Below are 20299 nucleotides of genomic sequence, written 5' to 3'. Positions count from 1 at the left end.
CCCCAGTCCCCGCCCCGCCGGCGCAGAGCCATGCTGGGGGCCCGGGCGCCGCGCTGGGCTCTCCCTGCACGGCGCGCCCTGAACTGGGCAAGGCCCCAGCCGGCCCGAGTCCCTCCGTGCGGCCGCCGCCTGGGGAGCTCAGCCGGTCGCAGCCTGGCGGCAGCCGGGCTCCAACCGCAGCTGGATAAGTTTGGCGCGGTAACCGTGCACCTGGCTCAGCTTCACGCTCCAGACAGCCTGGACCAAGTCACCTTCCAGAGATGGCTACAGGGCAAGTGCATTTCAGGGCTACGGGGCCCGCGCAGCAGCCTGCAGGGCCACCCGCTGCCCCTGTGGGCCCAAGGGGACTGCGCTGGAGGGCAGCAGCTAGAGAAGATCAGGCCTTGTATAAAGAAGTGATCTCCTCACCCAGGGTGCTGAAATCCTGGTCTCATTGGGACCAGTAGCAAAACTCCCACTGACTAAACTGGGCTCAGGATTTCCCCCAGCCAGGGCTCTCTACTCTGTCCAGTAGGAAGCAGGGTATCAACATACATAACCCACACAATAACAACACACACTGCCAGTAATCTTATCCTCACACAAACCTCCCTTTGCCTTCACTGGGAACGTTGGCGGCACCAGCCCCAAATAAAGTAATTTATTCATTGTGCAGTTAAAATTTGGTATATTGAATGCCCCCAACTGAGATTTTATAAAGCACCCTGCAGAATGTATTTTGAATGGCTTCCTTTATTTCAGTTTGAAACTATCTTTTTTTAAAAAATTAGATTTAAACATTGCACTTTGGGATCTTCAACCCAACAGTAGCAGCCTTATGCAATCAGATATCAATTTGAAAGAGTAACTGAGGAATCTGTTTTTATTGTCCAATATAAATGCAATGTAAAAGGCAGGGAGTAGATATTAATGATTACAAGTATGTTGTGTTTTTAAAAAGTTTTAATTATTCTAAATTGTTAATGGTACATTGACAAGCAAAATTGGATAAAATTTAAGTCATAATGTTTTTTTTTCCTAAAGGCCATTTTGTAATCCCTTGAAATGTCCTTTTCATTCCTCCTTGTATACATCTACCTGTCATTGTTTACTCTGAAGAGAAAGCATACTTACCTAGCTGGCCTACTAGCCTCAAATCTAATTCTTTCCTCAGGATGGAATAATTGTGTAACCTTGGGTTTACAATTGCACAACACAGAATTCAACTTTTAACTTCTATTACTTCTGAAGGGAAAAAAGTGAATACATGCAAAGTGCAGAATCTGCATTATCCAGTGTGTAAAGCTGTAAGCAAAACGTATATAGAATTTCACCGAAAACCTACAAACAACATAATATTGTAAACCACACTACAGGAGATCCACTGTTTAAACAATGATAAAAATCTCTTGTACTTCAATTTCCAGTGATAGTAGCAAATAACTTGACTGATCAAGAGACTGTTCAATTATTTGAATTTTCAAAATGAGTGTCCTTACTGCCAGTTGCCGTCTTCTTTGGAGATGTGTTTTCATTGTTATTCTTAACTAAGTAAAGTTTTTTCACTATGTTACCCAAAATTATTATGAGAAGACAGTTATTTGAATTAAAAGTTGGACTGTACCTATAGTCTAAGAAGTAACTGCAAATAAGGTAATTTATTCTTCTACTTAGCAGTTGCCTCTGAATATATATGAGTCTGATCCATCAAAATCTTGAGCCAGCAAACAGGCATGGAATTAACTTTACTATGGGGAGTAGTCCCAATGGAGAAGGATGGATAACTGGTTAGGGCTTCTTCCTAGGACTTGCAAGACCTGAATTCAAGTCTGTGCTCTGCCACGGACGTTGTGTGCCTCTGTGGGCAAAATCGGTTAGCCTCTCTTTACCTCAGTTCCCCATCTATAAAATGGGGATAATACTACTACCCTGCTTCTCAGGGGTGCTGTGAGGATAACGACATTGGGGATTGTGAGGTGTTCAGATGTTACGGAACTGAGGGCCATGTAAGTATGATGGAAAGTTAAGCACATGCCTAAGTGCTTGCAAGATTGGGGCCTGTGTTCTCTGACAAAAATAAGTTACTACTGTTATCTCTGCAAAGTTAATGCAGCTATAGAAAAGTGAATTAGATTCTACTCTTTATCATTCTTACTCAACAAAATAATCACATAAATCCTAACTGGAAAATCTTGTTTACTACTGATCATGTAAGAAGCAAAAAGGACACATGAATTTTTAGATCCCAGATGCAATTTTCATGACTGACACTTGAAAGCAAAGTTTTTGGTTTGTAAACAAGGTAAATTGTAGGAATAGAAATTGAGTTAGATTTGCAGTGCCATACCCCCTTTTTGCAGTCAGATTTCACCTACATTTTTTCACCTATTTGCTCCTACAATAAATGAGGCCAGCTTGAAAACCTTTAAAAATCGCCCTAAAAGAGAATGAATATGGAATATGACAATATTATTTCACAATCGCTTTACTGTTACTCCACATTAAGCTCTGCTGTTATGTTCATCAGAACTAAAGAATTAGTAAAAAGCGAAGGGGAGGGGGGCTGCAGTGGCCATCAGAAGACAACAGCTTTTATTTTCACATTTATTTTCTTGATTTGAAAGTATACAATGAGTTTTATGGTTTTGGTTTTTTTGTTTTTGTTTTTTTTTCTTCCCCAGAGTCTGTCAAGCAATGGAGAGCAGAAGGCAGAATAGCAGTCTGGCTGCACATTCCTATCCTCCAAAGCAAATTTATAGCCACTGCTGCTTTGCAGGGTTTTACTTTCCACCATGCAGAATCAGACTCATCCACGCTGACACTGTGGCTAGGAGAAGGGCACAGCAGGTTACCAGGGTACGCCACGCATCAGTTAGGAGTGGCAGGTTAGTTCTAAAGACAATTCTATTTAAGAAAAACAGTTGATGGTTTAGGACCTGATTCAGCAATAAGTCAGCCAGGCTTCCACACTACACAAACTTGTAGGACAACTTTGTGAAGTGCAGTCTGTCAGTCATGAGTGTCCCTGTAGAACAAATATATTGTGCTATGTTGGAATAAAACCAAACTGGTAAGCTAATGTCTCAGTTTTCAGGGTCAAAAACTTTTTTAAACGGTGTGGGCTAGTGGAAGGGGATATGGTCCTGAAGCTTTAAAATTTCACCTGTCCTATAGGACTCTATTTAAAAAAACTAAACCAAACCAGGAATTCCATGGCATTCACCCTGCAGAGAGAGAAATGTCCTCCAGGAGAGATGGAATGTTAAGGCTCCAGAACTATAATAAAAAAATTAGAACTAATAAGTATCTTTTTACAAAAATTAGAAGATATACAAGGGTCTTTTTAAAGTATAGTATGTACTGTAAACGTGGACCCTGTTCTTGGGGGCACCCATGCATGCTAAAATACCTGTCATGGTTATAGGACTAGCTGAATCTCTGATCTTGGGGGCACCCCCTTGGTCTCACACCTCCTGCCTTTACTTTCCCAGGGGTTGAATCACACACAATTCTCCCATTCTTAGTCTAGGTCCTGGGCTATAGCACCCAATGGCTTAAATGTGCTTACTCCAGAGCAGCTCCAATTCTGTCACACCACCAATTTGAGGGAATGGGTAGGGGCAAAAATCTTCAGTTTTAGACACTGGTATACAGATTAGCTGATCACCACATGATTTTTGAGAGCCTGTAAACAGTCATATGCAAGTTCTAGTGAAGAGATACTCATGTGAGATGGAAGATTATACAGGTAAGTTTCATTATATTGTAAAAAAAAATCTAACTATAAAGAAACTTTTTTGTTCTGATTTGCATATTAACACAGCTTTGCAAATTGAGTTGCCGGTCACACATTTTGCAGTGCAAATCAGCAGAGGGCAGCACAGCTGAAAATGCTTAAGACAAGCCGAGGGGTTTTTTTTTTTCAATGGACATGTTTGAACATGTTTTCCAGAGGTATGAAAACCTCATCATTAAAATATGTGGCATTAAACTAAGGTCAGACAATGTGTTCCCTTTGCAAAAGTACAGTATTACTCCTTATGGTTACAATTTACATATTTGAGAAAATAGAAGTAACTGAAAAGGGATTTTCCTGAAGTAGGATTTACATAACTCAAAATGTAATTTTATAAAGTCATAGCTTTAAAAAAAAAAACCCACCCTGTTTTATATACTACAAAACCAAAATAATATATGTGGAGACTATCTTTGAAATACTAGCATCTGGTTGTCTCTTATTGTGGGGTGAACATTTTGGCTTTGTTTTATACAAATAAGAACTAACTTCAAGGGCAGAAGCAATTAAATAGTTCCAGAAATTGTGGCATATTGATATCAAGCACTGCTGCATAATAATATTTTTTTAAAAAATTAACCTTAAGACGATTTATATATTTATTTTCTGCTATTGCTTTTGAATCCAGCAGGTTTCATTAGGAGTTTTTGGTTGAAGGAAAAGATCAGGAAGACATGATAGTGTAAATCAGCTGATTTATTTAAGTAAAGTAGTAGCAGTGCTATTCTATTGTATACAAGTTCTTCTATATAGGTGCAGTGGAGAGTTTTCTTTTGGATTATATATATTTTACACACACATTCCTATATGTTCATGTACAGAAGGCAAGGCAAAAGAAGTGCACGGGGGGTGGAAGGTGGTGAGATTTTTGGTGATCCTCAGCTCCTGTGGGAGTTCATTCCACAGTGCCAGATTGGCTCCTGAGAAAGCTGTCTCCTTCACAGATGAGCTCACCCCATTGTAGAAAGTTCCGTTGTTCCAGAAAAACAAAGTTGTTGACCACGGTGTTCATGCTGGAGCTTTAGGCAGTCTTTTAGATACCTTGGGCCCTGGCCATGGAGCACACTGAAGATAAGAACTGAGACCTTCCACTTGATTCCATATCCTATGGGAACCCAGTATAGAGAGCAGAGAATAGGTCTGATGTGGTTGTGGTAGCCACTGTTGCTGAGGTGACATGCTGCAGCATTCTGTACCAGTCGGAGTTTCTCAGGTGCCTGAAGTGTTCATGCCCAGCTATATTGTATTGTGTAGACTAGCCAAGAGATGACAAAGGTGTGAATAAATGAGGCCAGGTCACTGTTCACCAGCATAGCATAGAGTTGCTTAGCCAGCTAGAGATGGTAGAAAGTATTACTCACAGGTGCTATCTACTATTGTTTAACAATAGAGAAATCTGTGGTGTTTCCCCCTATGTATGGATTATGAATTTATTGCATCAATTTGCAGCAAAGGGATTTTTAGACATGCAACTACTTTTCAACAAAATGGGGTTCTTTCAGTCATTTCCCATATATATAAAAGTGACGTTTAAGGTATTCTTGAAATGCCAAAATGTTGCAGATATCTCCAGATATTTATAGAAAGTGATGCTTAACTCCCATGAATAGGTGGGAGTGACAGATTCATTCTCAAATATCCATATACTTTCATGTGTCATCCAGTATTTAAGGACAGAAAAGCATGTTGCAAGCCCAAGAGCATGCAAATATTTTAAATTAGATATTCTCTGTTCACAAGGCAATATTATGTAATGAGACCCGAGAAGGTTAGGAGTTAAGGATATGTATACCTGTACATGATCAATACCCTGAAACCGAATCTAATCTTTCCTTTCTTCCTCCACCCCTAGTTTGGTGTCTACCTGACAATATGAATATTCTTTTTCATTGTTTCAAATTTTGAAATGGTTATTGGAAGAAAGAAAGTACTTCAAGTTGGAGTAGGAGGAGGGTCCTCCTACACTCAAGGTAGTTAATTGCTTTTGATCAAGGTTCAGACTCCAGAGAAAATAATTTAAAAACTCAACAATAATAAGTAAATAAAAAGATTTTCAGGGTCCGTTCATATTGTCAGGTAGGTACTATTGACTACCCCCTCCTACACAATTGAACAGCAGCCATAATCTTGGCCATTGAGCAGTGGTTCTCAGGTTGTTGGCCATTGTGGGCTCATCTGCAGTTCTCTGTGTGTTATGTGGGTATACACACACACACTACCTGTATGGCCCTCAGGATGTCACATGGGCCACAGTTGTATGCTGCTACAAATGACCGTGTGAAATTGCAGGAAATGATAACGTTAAATAGGTTAGGGACTTTCCGAAGCAGTTTTGGGATTTTTAAAAACAGTTTTCCATATTTCAAAATAATTCATATTTGTCAGTTAATGTTTATAGCACATGCATTCAGTGTTTATAGCCATTAAGTGAGTCACAGATGAACCTGGACTCTGAACATCTGTTGCTGACACAAAGTTAAAACTGTTTTATAATTTTATTCATAAGTGGTTTAGATATCTGCTTTTTGTTCTCTAATACTGCAGAGGTTTTTTTAATTCTATCATCTTGTTCCAAAAGGAGACAAGACACAAGTGATTGAACAAAATAGCATTCTAATAACTATTGCCTTGAGAGAGGACAGGTTGAAACCTTTCCAGAGAGTCACTGTGGTTCAAAGCATCAGGTTTGAAATACTCTCTAAAGTCACAGGTCCAAATTCCAGAGCCTGCTACTGATCTCTGATAAAGGAGACCAGAAGCAGGAAAAAATGCTAGTGGTGGTCTATCTTCTTTTTGATTTAAATCATTAGTTATGACTGGTTCTAGGCACCTCACAGTGCTCAAAGTTACATTGACAGGTATCCGTTTGTTGGGAGCAGAGGAGAGAAGCAGTTGACCCTTCTTTCTAGTTAAGCCAGACCACTGTTTGCCATTTCCAGTGGCCATTCTTGGTCTCAGAAAGCCATATGTCTGAGGAGCAGCTTTTCTAGAAAATAACCACTACACCCCCAGCGTGCATAAAAGTTGATCCCCCCCTTCTCTCCCCTCCTCCTCGCACAGGATTCCACACTAACCAACATACAGCTATCTATCTCCAGCAGGAGTTCTCAAACTGGGTGTCGGGACGCCTCAGGGGGTTTTGAGGTTATTACATGGGGCGTCACGAGCTGTCAGCCTCCACCCTAAACCCCACTTTGCATCCAGAATATATAATGGTGTTATATATATATAAAAAAAGTGTTTTCAATTTATAAGTGGGGGGGAGGTCGCACTCAGAGGCTTGCTATGTGAAAGAGGTCACCAGTACAAAAGTTTGAGAACTACTGATCTACAGGGAGGGTGAAGGAAACAGATACACGACTAATTCCCTAAAGTATCTCCTTTCACAGAGCTTGACTTCAGGGTTGCTATTTCTTGCTCCTAAACAGAAAACTCCCATTTCAGTATTATGCAGGAAAGGATGTTTTCAATCTAAAAATTCATTCCTTATGTTAAAATATTTTCCATAATATTCTAGATGTATGCATCATCAGAGTACTAACCACATAGGCTTCCATCTGCTCAAAATTGATAGGAACAGTTTTTCCTGTAATTATCTACTAATTTTAAATCAGTGCACAATTGATGTGGAAAAGGGCACTGTAAGTTGTACTCACTGTGCTTACCAGAGCACAAATCTAACATCTGTCAAAAAGGAGTCTGGGGTAGTAAAATGTCTGTTTTAAAAGGGACAGCTGTTTTTAAAGTGGAATCCTTTCAAGAACGATTACTAGGTGTGATAGGATGACTAGACCTGAAAACAGACGGAGTTTTAAGAAAAATAAGGAAACTTGTTTTCCGTGGAAGAAAGTTAACAGGCTAACTGCAAGCACCAGAGTACACTGCAAGGCTTAATTATTCAGTCAGACCCTTCAACCTGTATTTTTTTCCACCAAAGTAAAGGTGGTTCTGTACCATTTGGGGAGCAGTGCTATTTGATAAACCGGTTGACTCCTGTATGGCTTGCTGTTTTAGAAAGAATTCAGATTATCTAGAGAGAATATAAATGATATATAAGCAAATTGATAGAATAATTTCATCATCCATAAAACCAACCTGCTGAATTCAAAATGTGTTAGTGATAAGCTGATGTCATTTTCTGCCTGTTTTAGTCCGAAAGTACCCATATCTACTGACGGAACTCCTGTGTCAGCAAGGTCAACATGAGAAACTTAAAATATTGGCTTCTACAACTAACTCAGTCATCTTCACCTTCATTTTCCTGTTTGTTCATAATCTGGAAAAGAAAAACAAGCTTTCCTGCTTTTTTAGGTCCCAAACAATTTCTCAATTTGGAATGAATTAGTCCAAAGGAAGAAAATACTCTTCCTACACTGGCAGAAGCCGCTACTGCTGTTAAAAGTGAGATCATCACTTCAACAGTCTCTGAATCCAAGTGCTTAAGTGAACTGGTGTGACTCTCTTCAAAACATCATCAGCAAACATATTTTTTGAATGGTTCTTATTCCCAAACTGGGTCTCTTTTATGGCCTGCTGCTATTATAGGTTTTCCCTTCTAGTGAGAGAATGGTATGGTAGATCTCAAATCAATGAAGGCTGCACTCAGAAAGACCTCAAGACATCTGGAATATGCTGCTCAAACAGTTTCACTTTTGTCTCTACCGCCTGTCCTTCCCTTCTCATATTTATCTCCAGACTTCTTCTCCTTGTCCAGATCCCCCACAATCTTCTATTAATTGAACTTTTTGAAACTTTGTACTTTTAGAGAGAGGTAAGGGATTGACTCTGTGTACACAAATTTGCAGAGGGACAGTAGGGTTGAGGTCTGTTATTTCTCACCTCTATATAGTATGTAAAAACATTTTTGTTGTTAACAAGCATGTTATCTCTGGAAACACAAATCCAGTTTGAGAACTGCAAAACTAAGCATCTCTGTTGGGATCTTCTAGACTGAGCACTGAGTCCCATTGGGTAGATAGAAAGATTAATTTAAATAATCTATACAGAAGCCCCTGGAACCCCATAAGGTTGGGTCCCTAATCCATGAACTATTGGAACTCATTTACAAATCTTTTCTTAAACATTACGTGATTGTCTCATATTATAGAATTAGAATTTGTAATCCATATTCCATGATTAGATATCTTTGAGCTATAATGTATCTTAATTAAAACTATCTTTAGATAGGCTTTTTCCTCAAAAAGTATTTTATCCAAAAAATCTGGTTGATTTTTATCCACCCTGCTGGCCTCACTGAAATTAGGAAGAGCTTCGTCATTTGATTCAATAGGGTCAGGATTTCACCCAGGATGGTTTTCAGCTGGGGCCTGATCCAAGGCATACTGAAGTCAATGGAAAGATTCTCATGGACTTAAATGAGACCTCTCTTGAAGAAAGGAATTGACTTCCAAGTATGTTTTGCTAGATTATTTGGAATAGTTTTCTTGGCCTTAAAACCTTACTAGCAGTCATTTTACATAAAACTTAAGATTCTTTTTTCTTTTACATAGGATATCTACATCTTAATTTTGGAAAGCACATTCCCTCATGTTGAGACGTTTTAACCCCGGGGTTCTCAAACTGGGGGTCAGGACCCCTCAGGGGGTCACGAGGTTATTACCTGGGGGGATCACAAGCTGTCAGCCTCCACTCCAAACCCCACTTTGCCTCCAGCATATATAATGGTGTTAAATTAAAAACACTTTTTTTTATATATTTATTAGGGGGTTCGCACTCAGAGGTTTGCTGTGTGAAAGGGGTCACCAGTACAAAAGTTTGAGAACCACTGTTTTAACTTTTATACCTGTAATTTGATGTACTTTTTTCATTTAGCACAATCCAGTTTTCTGATAAATCACGTAGACTAAACTTGCACTGAGCACTGATGAGTCCCTCAAAAGGTTTATCATGCTTTCTGTTTAGGTCGTGTAAAATTCTGAATTCTAAAATTTTAGAAAATAGTTTTGGATACTATCTTTCTAAAGTTATCAGAAAATATTCTGTCTCCAACAGGTGCTGCATTGGATGTAGACACTGGAAAAGTATTGGTTGTACAAGACAAAAATAAAGTAAGTTTGTTGTTATTCTAAAATACCAATTAATCCTAAATGGGCTTTGAATATTGTATAAAACAAAGATTTTTTAGCTTTCATTTCTGATAAGTTAAAACAGTGAAGTCTACTTTTCTCCACTGGTATTTTTGAATGCTTAACTATAAACTACTCTCAGAGTAGCAGCCGTGTTAGCTGTAGCTCATGAAAGCTTATGCTCTAATAAATTTGTTAGTCTGTAAGGTGCCACAAGTACTCCTTTTCTTTTTATAGATTACTCTGTGTATTTAAAAAGGAGTAAAAAATTGTAAACTTTGAAGGCTGCTGTACTGCAGACAATTCTCAGTTTTGTTAATTTTGAATGGATAAAAATTGAATGAACTAGTAATGTGCTTAACTGAATATTATACTACTTGACGACTACTTGAAGAATGAATATATAAAGGGCTGCACTATAGACTATCAGCTTGTTCTATGCATATATGCGGCAAGCTGCTTGTTGTAGTATGACCTGATCGTTCTTGGTGGGTGGGGGGGAAGCAGTCTAGATTGACATTTATAAATACGTCTACTGGGCATCTTCAGTGACTTTTTCAAATAAAATTTCATTAAGAATTTTAGCACAGACTGCTTGACAGCCAAATGGACACAACAGCCTGTCTAGGAGGTTAATGATCAGCCAACTACAGATTTGCACAACAGAGCAGAATTCCTTCTTTATTAAAACATGAAATTTCAGAGAGGAGAAAACTATGCTGAAACATTAAAGTGGTGACACAAACTAAAGCAAGGAAATTCCCTTGGCTGATAAGGTTAACCTGCCTTACTCTAAACCTGAATAGAATTGTGCTCTTTTTATTTCATCTCTTGTTAAATGGAGGTGGGTTTCAAGTGACCGGGGGGGGAGGGGGGGAGCAGAGTCCTGTGAGGTACAGCGGAAATTTTAGACATTAGTTTGAAATCCTGCCTATTAACATCTGTTTTGTCATAACCCTTACAACTGAACATATATACATACATATATGTGGGTGTTACCGATTGTATTTATGTTTAAAAACAAACATGGAGAATGCTGCCTTTTAGAGAAATACACCTGGACTCAATCTGAAATAAGACATAGGAAAGGAGAACTAGAAAATATTGCTTAGATAGTTATTGTTCAGGACACTCAAAACAAATCAAACATTTGGATATTTGCTACTTTAAACATAACACTCAGTTTGATGTTAATAACCTTGTTTGTTACATTTCCATTCTTTAACATCCCGATTACCACTAAAAGTGACCAAATTGACATTAACTACATTTTTAAAGAATTATTTTGTCATTAAATACTCTAATTACCCCAGTATAGTTTCATGTCCAACATATATTGTAAAGCCCCTTTATACACTTACTTTAAAGCAATAATTTGTTTGGCAGAAGCCATTTTAATCAAACTGTTGAGAGGGTTGCATCCAACTTAGTGGATTGTGCCAGCACTGTGCCAATATAGACAAGTTCACATCTAGCAGCAGCTGCCCCTAAAATAATACTCCTGCCTCATAGGAAGCTGCCTGCCTTCCTAGCTAGTAGACAGATGTAGTGAGTAAGCCAGCGATAAAGAAAAAATAAGTTAGAGAACACACACGGAAGTGGTCTTCAGTAGTTGCATGCTAGTTACAACTCTGTCACTGCTGCCTCAAGGAAGCAAGAACTATCCTATGGCAGGTACAGCTTGCCAGGGTTGCTGAGGCAAGAGAGAGGCTGTTTTGACATCCAGTGAGAGAAGCCATTAAAAAAGGATGCACACAGTTTCTGCTTTAAAAAAAAAAAAAAAAAAGGCACGACTTTTTTCATAGAGCTCCTGTTTTTCATCTAGAGCATATGTTTATCTCTGCACTGCTTAAAAAGAACACAAATATAAATATCTGCCAACATTTCATGGAAATGTTTGAAAATCATTCTGTTTAGAGACCACTTTTGTCACTTTCAGAGAAGGGGGAGGGGAACATTCTTTTGTTAATTTTTAAGAAAGATATTTGCATAACACAATTGTGTTTCCTATAGGTTCATCTGGCATAGATGCTTATTTTGCCCATCTTAAACGAGAATCCTCTCAGGCATCAGAAAGTTCCAAGTTACAGTCCTGATAGAGTAGAATTGAGCATATTACTTATTAATAATTTAGTTTTTACATTAGTCATAGTTTTACTGATAGCAGTAGTCCCATGAACTAAAGTGAAACTACTACTGAGTAAAATTATGCATGTGCATAAATTTTTGCAGGATTTGGACCCAAGGGTTTGTCTACTCTAAGAAATGAATTTGGATGAAATTAGGATATGAATTTAAAGAGGAATAGATGTGCGGGCACACTTCTATTCAGGAATAAGATTGTTTTATTCCAAATTAGCTTATTGTACATCCTAGGCAGGTTAAGCTAAACAAGAACAAGGCACTCTTATTTCTGAATACAAGAGGATCTGCCCAGGGAGTTAGTCAGGGACACCTCTTTCAGAATAACTCCCCCATGTAGACGAGCCTTAAGTGACAGATTTTTTTTAAGAAAAAGATAAAGAAGTTGTTATTTTAAGGCAAAAGCCCCCCAAACAAACAAAAAATGGGATAGGGAATAGTATTACAGAATATACAAATAAGCTGTATTTTTCTAAAAAAATATTCCATTTAAAAAGTTTTCCTCTAGCCTTTGGCATACCTGTCAAACATTTCACTGGTGTATTTATTTTCTTCGAAGTATGCTTAGGGGGAGGGAATGTTTATTGAAAGTGCTTAATTGAAAGACTAAAAGCTACAGAACAGCTACAACACAGGCACTATCCATGCAAATTCCCCCTACTCACCCGCTCTTACAATGTTACAATGCCAAGGCTGCTAATTATTCAACTTTATTCTGCTGAATTTCAATAAATGAGTTTGTAGAGAGGTCACACACCAAAAAGGTCTTGATTTTATTTTTCTTCTCCATGAAAACAAAATGACAAAGTTACACTACATGGTTATTACAGACACTAAATCACTTTAAAGCCAGTGCAGTATAGAACAATACTACAATCATAATATCTATTTGAAGATTAAATATGTACAGTTATTTTTAAAAAGCCAAAAAAACACTGAAGTAGAATACATTAGTGATTAAAAAGAAGATTATACAGTCTATATCTATAGCAGCTTCTTTCATGTCCAACTACTTTTAACTAGTAACTAGCAGCAACTTTGTCTAATGACTGTTAGACAGTTTATATTTTCAATCAGTAGATGTTTTCTTCCAATATTTCATATAGACAGGTAGCTGTCTGATCACATTAGCAAAAACAGAAGTTTATTTAAATCTTAACTGATAATTATAGAAGTAACATGTTATCACCTTTAAAAAATTCGTGTACACATTAGGGTGATTAGGAATTCTAGAGGAATCATTTTGTCCTTTTGTATTAGGAGAACAAAACAGATTGTATACCTTGCTGATATTTCTGCTCCATTATAGACTACAAATGCATGGAAATTTCCAGGAGGCCTGTCAGACCCAGGTGAAGACATTGGTAAGTCTCTGGACAATGTTTCAAATACATCAGCAGCATATGCAGTCACAACTCCACTGAAGTCCACTGAGTTGTGCCCTCTGTTAGTTGGCTGACACAGAGGTATGTAGCTCAAAGTAGTTTTGCAGGATTACTCTTGTGATGGTCAATATCTGTTTAAAATTGGTGTCTGAGAGGTGGGGTGACATGATCCTGCATCCTAAAACAGACACTTCAGCAGAGGATGCCTGATGCTTCACCATGTTCATGGTGAAAAGGCCCTACATTTAACACATTTTTCTTTATTTTCACTTTGTGCAGTGTTTGATTTGTAGGCTTATTTGACATTGTGTCATATGAACCCAAAAGTGTAAGGAAGATGAACATAGCATAGAAATAAATGAATTAAAATACTTCAAGCACAGCCTGAAGCACCAGGTGATAAACTCAGCAATATTCTGAGTAAAAATTCCTGACACTGTTCCCATCTGTAACATGGGACTAACTACATATCTTCTCCCACACTTTGTCCATCTTGGAAGTTTACATTGCAAGCTCTTTGGGACAGCAATTGTCTCTTAGTGTGAAGTACATAGTACTAGCACAATGAGCCCCTGCTTTCAGCAGGAGTCTCTAGGCACTATTGTATTACAAATAGTAATAATTACTCTTAAAATAAAGGTGAACTGACATTGAGTTGAGGAAATACTTCACTTAAACTAATGTGATGTAGATGGTTGTTAATCCTACAGTACTGCTGAAGTTCTGTTAAAGGGTTACAGGACCAATGAGTTTACAATACAGAAGTTTATGCAAAGGTTAGGTTTTTAAAAAAATATAGACTGGAGGTTTTTCTGTATATAGGAGACAGCATGTAGGTTTGGGGTTCAAAAGTTACCTCCACTGGGCAGTACTACATTCTGCACTCTTACATTAATACATTTTTCCTCAGTACTATTTCAGATTTTTGAGTATCATCTGCACAGTACTGATGAGTAAGGTCAGACAAAAAGAGGTTAACTTCATTGCTGGAGTAATATAGAAACAGCCTGGGAGAACTGGGAACATGTGCTGACTCCTACACCTTAGCCACAAATGTATTCTCCCCCTCAGTGTCCAAGGCCACAAACTCTACAGTTCATCATTACAATGGACAGGACAGTAGTTTCCCACTATACATCTCAACTTTGGTCTAGATCCACAAAAGGGATTTAGATGCCTACCTGCCACTTTAGGCACCCAACCTCAAAATTTTAAATCCTTAAAATCCCTGCTCATCTGTCACACCCTGTAGGCACCTAAAATCCCCCGGCACCTAAATTTCTGCCACTCAGCATACATACAGCTGCATGAGGTTATCAGGATGGAGGAGGTGACACCACCATCTTTCTCCTCCTCATTGTGGTTGTTGCTTTGTTGCAAAGGACTTACGCCCTTAACTCCAGTAGAGGGTTCAGAGCTGTGAATCAAGAGCAGAGAAGGACTCTCCCTCAGGCCCAGACTCAGGCACCTAGGTCCCTTTAAGGGGCAGGACTTAAGCTAGCGTGGGCAACCTGCCAACCACACGCGGCCCATCGGGATAATCCACTGGTGGGCCACCAGACAGTTTGTTTACATTTGCACTGAAAGCAGTGGCCAGCACATCCCTGTGGCCCACGCCGCTTCCCGCAGCACCCATTGGCCGGGAACAGCGAACTGCAGCCACTGGTGAGCTTCAGGCGGCCATGCAAATGTAAACAAACTGTCTAGAGGCCAGCCAGCGGATTACCCTGACAGGCTGCGTGCAGCCCGCGGGTTGCCCACCACTGACATAGGTTATACCCTTTTCTTTGGCATTTCCTACTGGCTACATTAGGCAGCTACCTACTCATCTTGCTAACTTTTGTGGCTCTCATTCTTAGGTGCTTAACATTCCGCAGGTCTTGTAGAGGGAGAGTGGACGCCTGACTTGGGCTGTGGCTTCCACTAGATGGCAAGGTGCCTAAATGTTAGACTGAGCATTGCAATGCTTAAGTCCTCTTTGTGGATCTAGCCCTTCAGTCATTATATGCAATTTCATGTACCGTTTTAACATATTTCATGTGTACTAATGCTGTTCCTTCAAATATTTGTTACAGAATTGAGCTTTAGTTGATGTTACTTGTATAGTTTTATGAAACATGAGCTTACATGTCAAACATTTGTTTGGAGAGGAGTACATAATTCCATGACTACATGCTGTATACTTTGTACCAAAAAGGGAGTCTGGTTAGAGAAGGATTGAAAGGGAAGGGTCCAAGATAGAAGGGGACTTTGGAGGAACTTTTACATTATTGATAGGCAAAGAATGGCCAGCATTGAGCATGGCTCCACTGTACGAGTGCTGTACACAGGACTGCTAGGGACACATCCTTCTAAAAATAGGAGAGGCTGTAAATGTTGCTGGGGTGACAGCAAATAGGTATCAGAAAAACTGGGAAAAATATATGTGTGTTAATATTTTAATAGTGGTATGAGGGGAACTTTAAGATGTGATGTAGCAAACAGTTATTTTCATTACTATATTTTAACAGATATAAATTAATGAAGCATGAAATAACAGAACTTTATTTTTCCTTCATTTACATTAAGTCTCAAACATTTAAGGGCCTACCTTTCAAAAATGTAGGAGTGCAGTTACCATGCTTGCAGATCAGTGTTTATTCACATGTACCAGTTTGCACAAGCAGCTGTGGTAGTTATGTGAACAAATTAAACACTAAATTGCACACATTTGGGGGCTCGCCGATTTTTTAAACTCAAGCCCTAAATGTTCCTTCTATTTTAACTTATTATAATATTTTAAAATATTAAAAAATAAGGGAACTACAATAAGGTACTATCTTGAAGCAAAGCTCAAATCTAGACTGAAATCCCTGGTCTAATGATTGTGTCTTACGTAGCATGATCTCCCTCAGCATCCCTGATTTCTATCCTTTTATTCCTTTCCCACTTTAAGTCCAAAGAGTACTACACAAATACACTGTAGGGAATTTGCTTCATTTCCACATCTCTTCTAACCAAGGAAGACTGGATGAACCTTCCATTAGGACTTCCAGTGATTCCAGCCCAGAGGAGCCAGGAGTGGTAATGGCTCATACTCTCAGTAATCTCTACAACTGTGTCAGAGACATGGAGTCAGAGAGCTCTCTCCCCACAACCCCCGGAGTAGCTGTGTAGTTAATATTGTAATAAAATGCCCTACAAACGTTTATATAGTAATGCCCACCCCCACCCCAATCCTGCAAACACATGCTCATGTGTCAAGCTTTACTCATGCAACTAGTCCCATTAAATGCAATGCCATTACTAATGTGTTTAACTTTAAACACATGGAAGTGTTTGCAGGATCAGGGCCATTACTATATAAATGTTTATTGTCTGCAAGAAGGGCTGTTAGAGATTTTGCTTATGGTTTGCTACTGTATGTCCTGAAATTATTTTCAGTGGTTTTAAAATAAATCCAAAATTTACATCTTCTGTACTTCTGACTTTTCAAGATGATGGTTTGCGGCAAGGGAGAATCACTAAAAGGTTTTTGTTAAAATGAATGTAATTCTGTTAAATATAAACCATCATTCTAATTCCTAATTAACTGCAGCAAGTTGCCTTGCAAAATAGCCATGGGCATTTAACACCTCAGACAAAACAGTCACCTCCCTTGCCATGAGGATAAAAAACAAATAATCTAATAATTCTCTTTACCCATCCAAAAAATACTCCACCCAAGTGGATTTGTAGAGTTTTGCAAGGCCTAGGAACAGCTAAATTTTGGCAGATGAGGATATTCGAGCCCTCCTGGGATCTTTGACTTTGATTCCCGTTCAGAGGTAACTCTAGCTTTTGGTTAGTGGAAGGACTGGGTCTAATCATTGAGAGTGAATGAGTTATACCCTGCCAACGATTAGCTGTTTTTAGACCCTGACTCAGCAAGATTCTTAAAAATGTGCCTAACTTTAAGCACAAGTAGTCCCACTGACTTTCAATGGCACTATGCCTGTGCTCAAGGACATTCCTGGACTAGGGCCCAAGTTAACGGATTTTTTTTCCTCCATTCCTACTGATTTTTATAATGAGAAATGTAAGAGGTTTTTATCTCCTCTTGGTCAGTGTACAAAAGGTTTACATATGCAAAGTTAATAGGAATTATCAATATGAATTCCCCATGCATCAATAGATTTCATGGTAGGTTGGCAAAATAATATAACTAAGGATAAATTTGCAAAAGGGGTGAGGTCCTCCCTCATTCTGTAGGCCAGTTTGTTTGCACACTTTTACATCTGTAAGATAAATTGTGTACTTGTGCCACTGAACTAATTGATTTGCTCCCACAATCAGGTATAGTTGAAAGTGCTTGGCTGCAACAGGAAGATCAGTCATTGAAAGTAAACCTAAAAATGTATTAGTTAGGATCAAAGAACTGAAAATATTTAAATATTTTTAGATAAGAGCTGGGTATACTGCATTGGTGCATCGGTTTCAGAGCTACCATACTTGTACAGTATTAAGGAACATTCATCATTTTGTAGGTTATCCACAAAAAAAAAAGTCCATTGCAATTAGTTTTGTTCAAAGGCCCAAAAACTGAGCTTACTGTAGTGTTGGAGTTTATAGCCTTTACAGTCTCAAAAAGGTGTTACCATCAGCAATACTTTATGAGTTGGAAATCTTTCACGGTGAACAGTTCTTGAAATGTAGTCTCCTCTTACATGTACTGTAGGAATATTTCTCTCCATCTAGGAAACACAGCAGTTCGAGAGGTTTTTGAAGAGACTGGTATTAAGTCAGAGTTCAAGTCCCTCTTAAGCGTAAGGCAGCAACATAGGCACCCTGGAGCCTTTGGGATATCAGATATGTATATCATCTGTCGCCTGCAGCCTTCCTCATTCAACATCAGCTTCTGCCAGCAGGAGTGCTTGAGGTGCGAATGGATGGATCTTGAGGAACTTGCTAAGACCAAAGACACTACTCCCATCACCAGCAGTGTAGCTAAACTGCTACTTTATGGATACAGAGAAGGGTTTGATAAGATTGATATAACCATGAGAGAATTTCCAGCTGTTTACACTGGCCTATTTTATAAGCTGTACCACAGGGAGCTGCCAGATACTTATGAAAACATGACAGAATTGTAATAAGCTTCACATTTTATTAAAATAATAATTTAGAATTGATTGTTTTAAATTGTGGGCTTACTTGTACCACATTAAAAATATTCCTGGACTTTGTTCTTGCTGGAATTTTTTATTTTCTAGTAAGATATATATTATTTCTTGTAAATGTGTGCACACCTTTAAGCTTCCTTTACACTGTAAGGCTAATATAGTAGCTCTAACTAGAGGAAAAATACATGAAGCACTGATACTGAAATGTCTATATATTTTCCTGGTGCTTTTTCCTCCGGACACTGGCACAATTGTTTCAAAGCATACAGTAACATCAGGGTTATACGATACAAACGTATTTGGTAATCAGACATCTGCAAAAGCAGTTATCAAATATTTGCTCACACTACTACTTTTGAAAGGAGTGGAGGAAACTACCACTTTAGTGTGTTGTGGCATAGATTATAGAATCTACCACTGAAATCAGCTCTTGGCAGACATTGGAAGAAAAAGGATAGCTTTCTGCCCTGGTCCAGTTTTTGGTCCAAGTTTGTACTGTCCAGTTCTTTTCAATGCCACATACCAATCAGAATATTTCCGTGACCGGTAAGTGTTGTAGTTGTTTGATTCCAAGCGCTCAAAAAAGAAACATTCTTCGGTTACACATTTCTGAAAGGGAAAGAAAAAAAAGTGTTATTCATGTTCATCCCCTCTGGCATAACAAATCACATACAATGCCTATTAATGAGAGGAGTTAGTTGATGATTAAATTTCAGAGTAACAGCCGTATTAGTCTGTATCCGCAAAAAGAACAGGAGTACTTGTGGCACCTTAGAGACTAAAATTTGAGCACAAGCTTTCGTGAGCTACAGCTCACTTCATCGGATGCTGTAGCTCACGAAAGCTTATGCTCAAATAAGTTTGTTAGTCTCTAAGGTGCCACAAGTCCTCCTTTTCTTTTTGATGATTAAAGTTATTTGTATCACAGTATTAGGGACATTTTCAGAAGATATTCTTTTCTGAAGAACAGATTTCAAGGAATTCATATTAAACATACTTTTATGTGAACTACTGCATGATATTTTGTAGCAGCCATTAAGCTAGATAAAGCTCAGAGTAATCAGTCTTCATACTATATTTCTTTGTTCCTTTCTACCATTTATCAAAAATGAATGAAGAATCCTGTCTGCTGTAATTGTTGGTAGCTCCTAATTTCCAAGCCAGACAATTCAGCTATCCCTCTTGCCTAGTTATAACAGGAGAAAAAGTATGAAGTGGGTCATTTGCCCCTGCCAAATCTTTTTATCAACTTGTCAGAAATAGATTATTAGCAGTCCAGCCTAGGACCAAACTGTTTGTTTTAATTTTCTTGAAGCCAATTCCTATACTACTATTGTGCAGTAACAAAAATAATAGTAGTGAGCCTATTCTGTTACCAAGATGATGATAATAATGAGATTTCTTTAAGAAGAAAAAGATAAATCTAACGAGCATATCCCATGTGGAAATTATATTTATTCTATCCATTGTTACAGGGGAACCTAAGCCAGGAAAAACATTCATGTTAACTAAAATTTTACTCCATTTCAAATATGTTCCACAATATGCTTTGCAATGTGCATTTCAAAATCCAGGAAATTACAGTTAATCTCTAAATCTGTAAAGGAAATTAATATTTCCCAATTATGACACTGATTATCAGCCTCAATAGCTGATAACATCTAGGTAGAGAGAAACTTTAAAGTACATTTTCCTCATCTAAAGCTAAATCCTACTTGACAGTAAGTCCTGAAGGATTTTCTCTCTCTCACACACACACACACACACGCA

General features: G+C 38.4%; 2 protein-coding genes across 2 annotated transcripts in view; one reads left to right on the top strand and one right to left on the bottom strand.

Annotated features, from left to right (window-relative positions):
- Positions 1–18587, top strand: NUDT6 (nudix hydrolase 6). Its single transcript, XM_048847229.2, has 5 exons — positions 1–271; positions 2661–2864; positions 9788–9843; positions 13313–13367; positions 18105–18587. The coding sequence occupies exons 1-5, from the start codon at positions 31–33 to the stop codon at positions 18497–18499; spliced, it is 951 nt and encodes a 316-aa protein (XP_048703186.1). The 5' UTR covers positions 1–30; the 3' UTR covers positions 18500–18587.
- FGF2 (fibroblast growth factor 2) overlaps positions 12753–20299 on the bottom strand; it is a 64853-nt gene continuing 57306 nt past the window's right edge. The window contains exon 3 of the mRNA XM_048847171.2: positions 12753–19138. Within this exon, the coding sequence (XP_048703128.2) occupies positions 18953–19138 (186 nt within the window). The 3' untranslated portion in view covers positions 12753–18952. The remainder of the gene's footprint in view (positions 19139–20299) is intronic.

Source organism: Caretta caretta, chromosome 4, assembly GCF_965140235.1.
Source record: "Caretta caretta isolate rCarCar2 chromosome 4, rCarCar1.hap1, whole genome shotgun sequence".
Lineage (NCBI taxonomy): Eukaryota > Metazoa > Chordata > Testudines > Cheloniidae > Caretta > Caretta caretta.
The sequence above is the reverse complement of the archived record's forward strand: the minus strand, read 5'-3'. Positions and strand labels throughout refer to the sequence as shown.

What these genes read in the sequence shown, in the direction of transcription:
- NUDT6 (XM_048847229.2), top strand. Translation starts at nt 31, where the DNA reads ATGCTGGGGGCCCGGGCGCCGCGCTGGGCTCTCCCTGCACGGCGCGCC. An exon ending in CTTCCAGAGATGGCTACAGG is followed by an intron (nt 272 to 2,660) that starts GCAAGTGCATTT and finishes TTTCTTCCCCAG; the next exon opens with AGTCTGTCAAGCAATGGAGA. An exon ending in AGACCCAGGTGAAGACATTG is followed by an intron (nt 13,368 to 18,104) that starts GTAAGTCTCTGG and finishes CTCTCCATCTAG; the next exon opens with GAAACACAGCAGTTCGAGAG.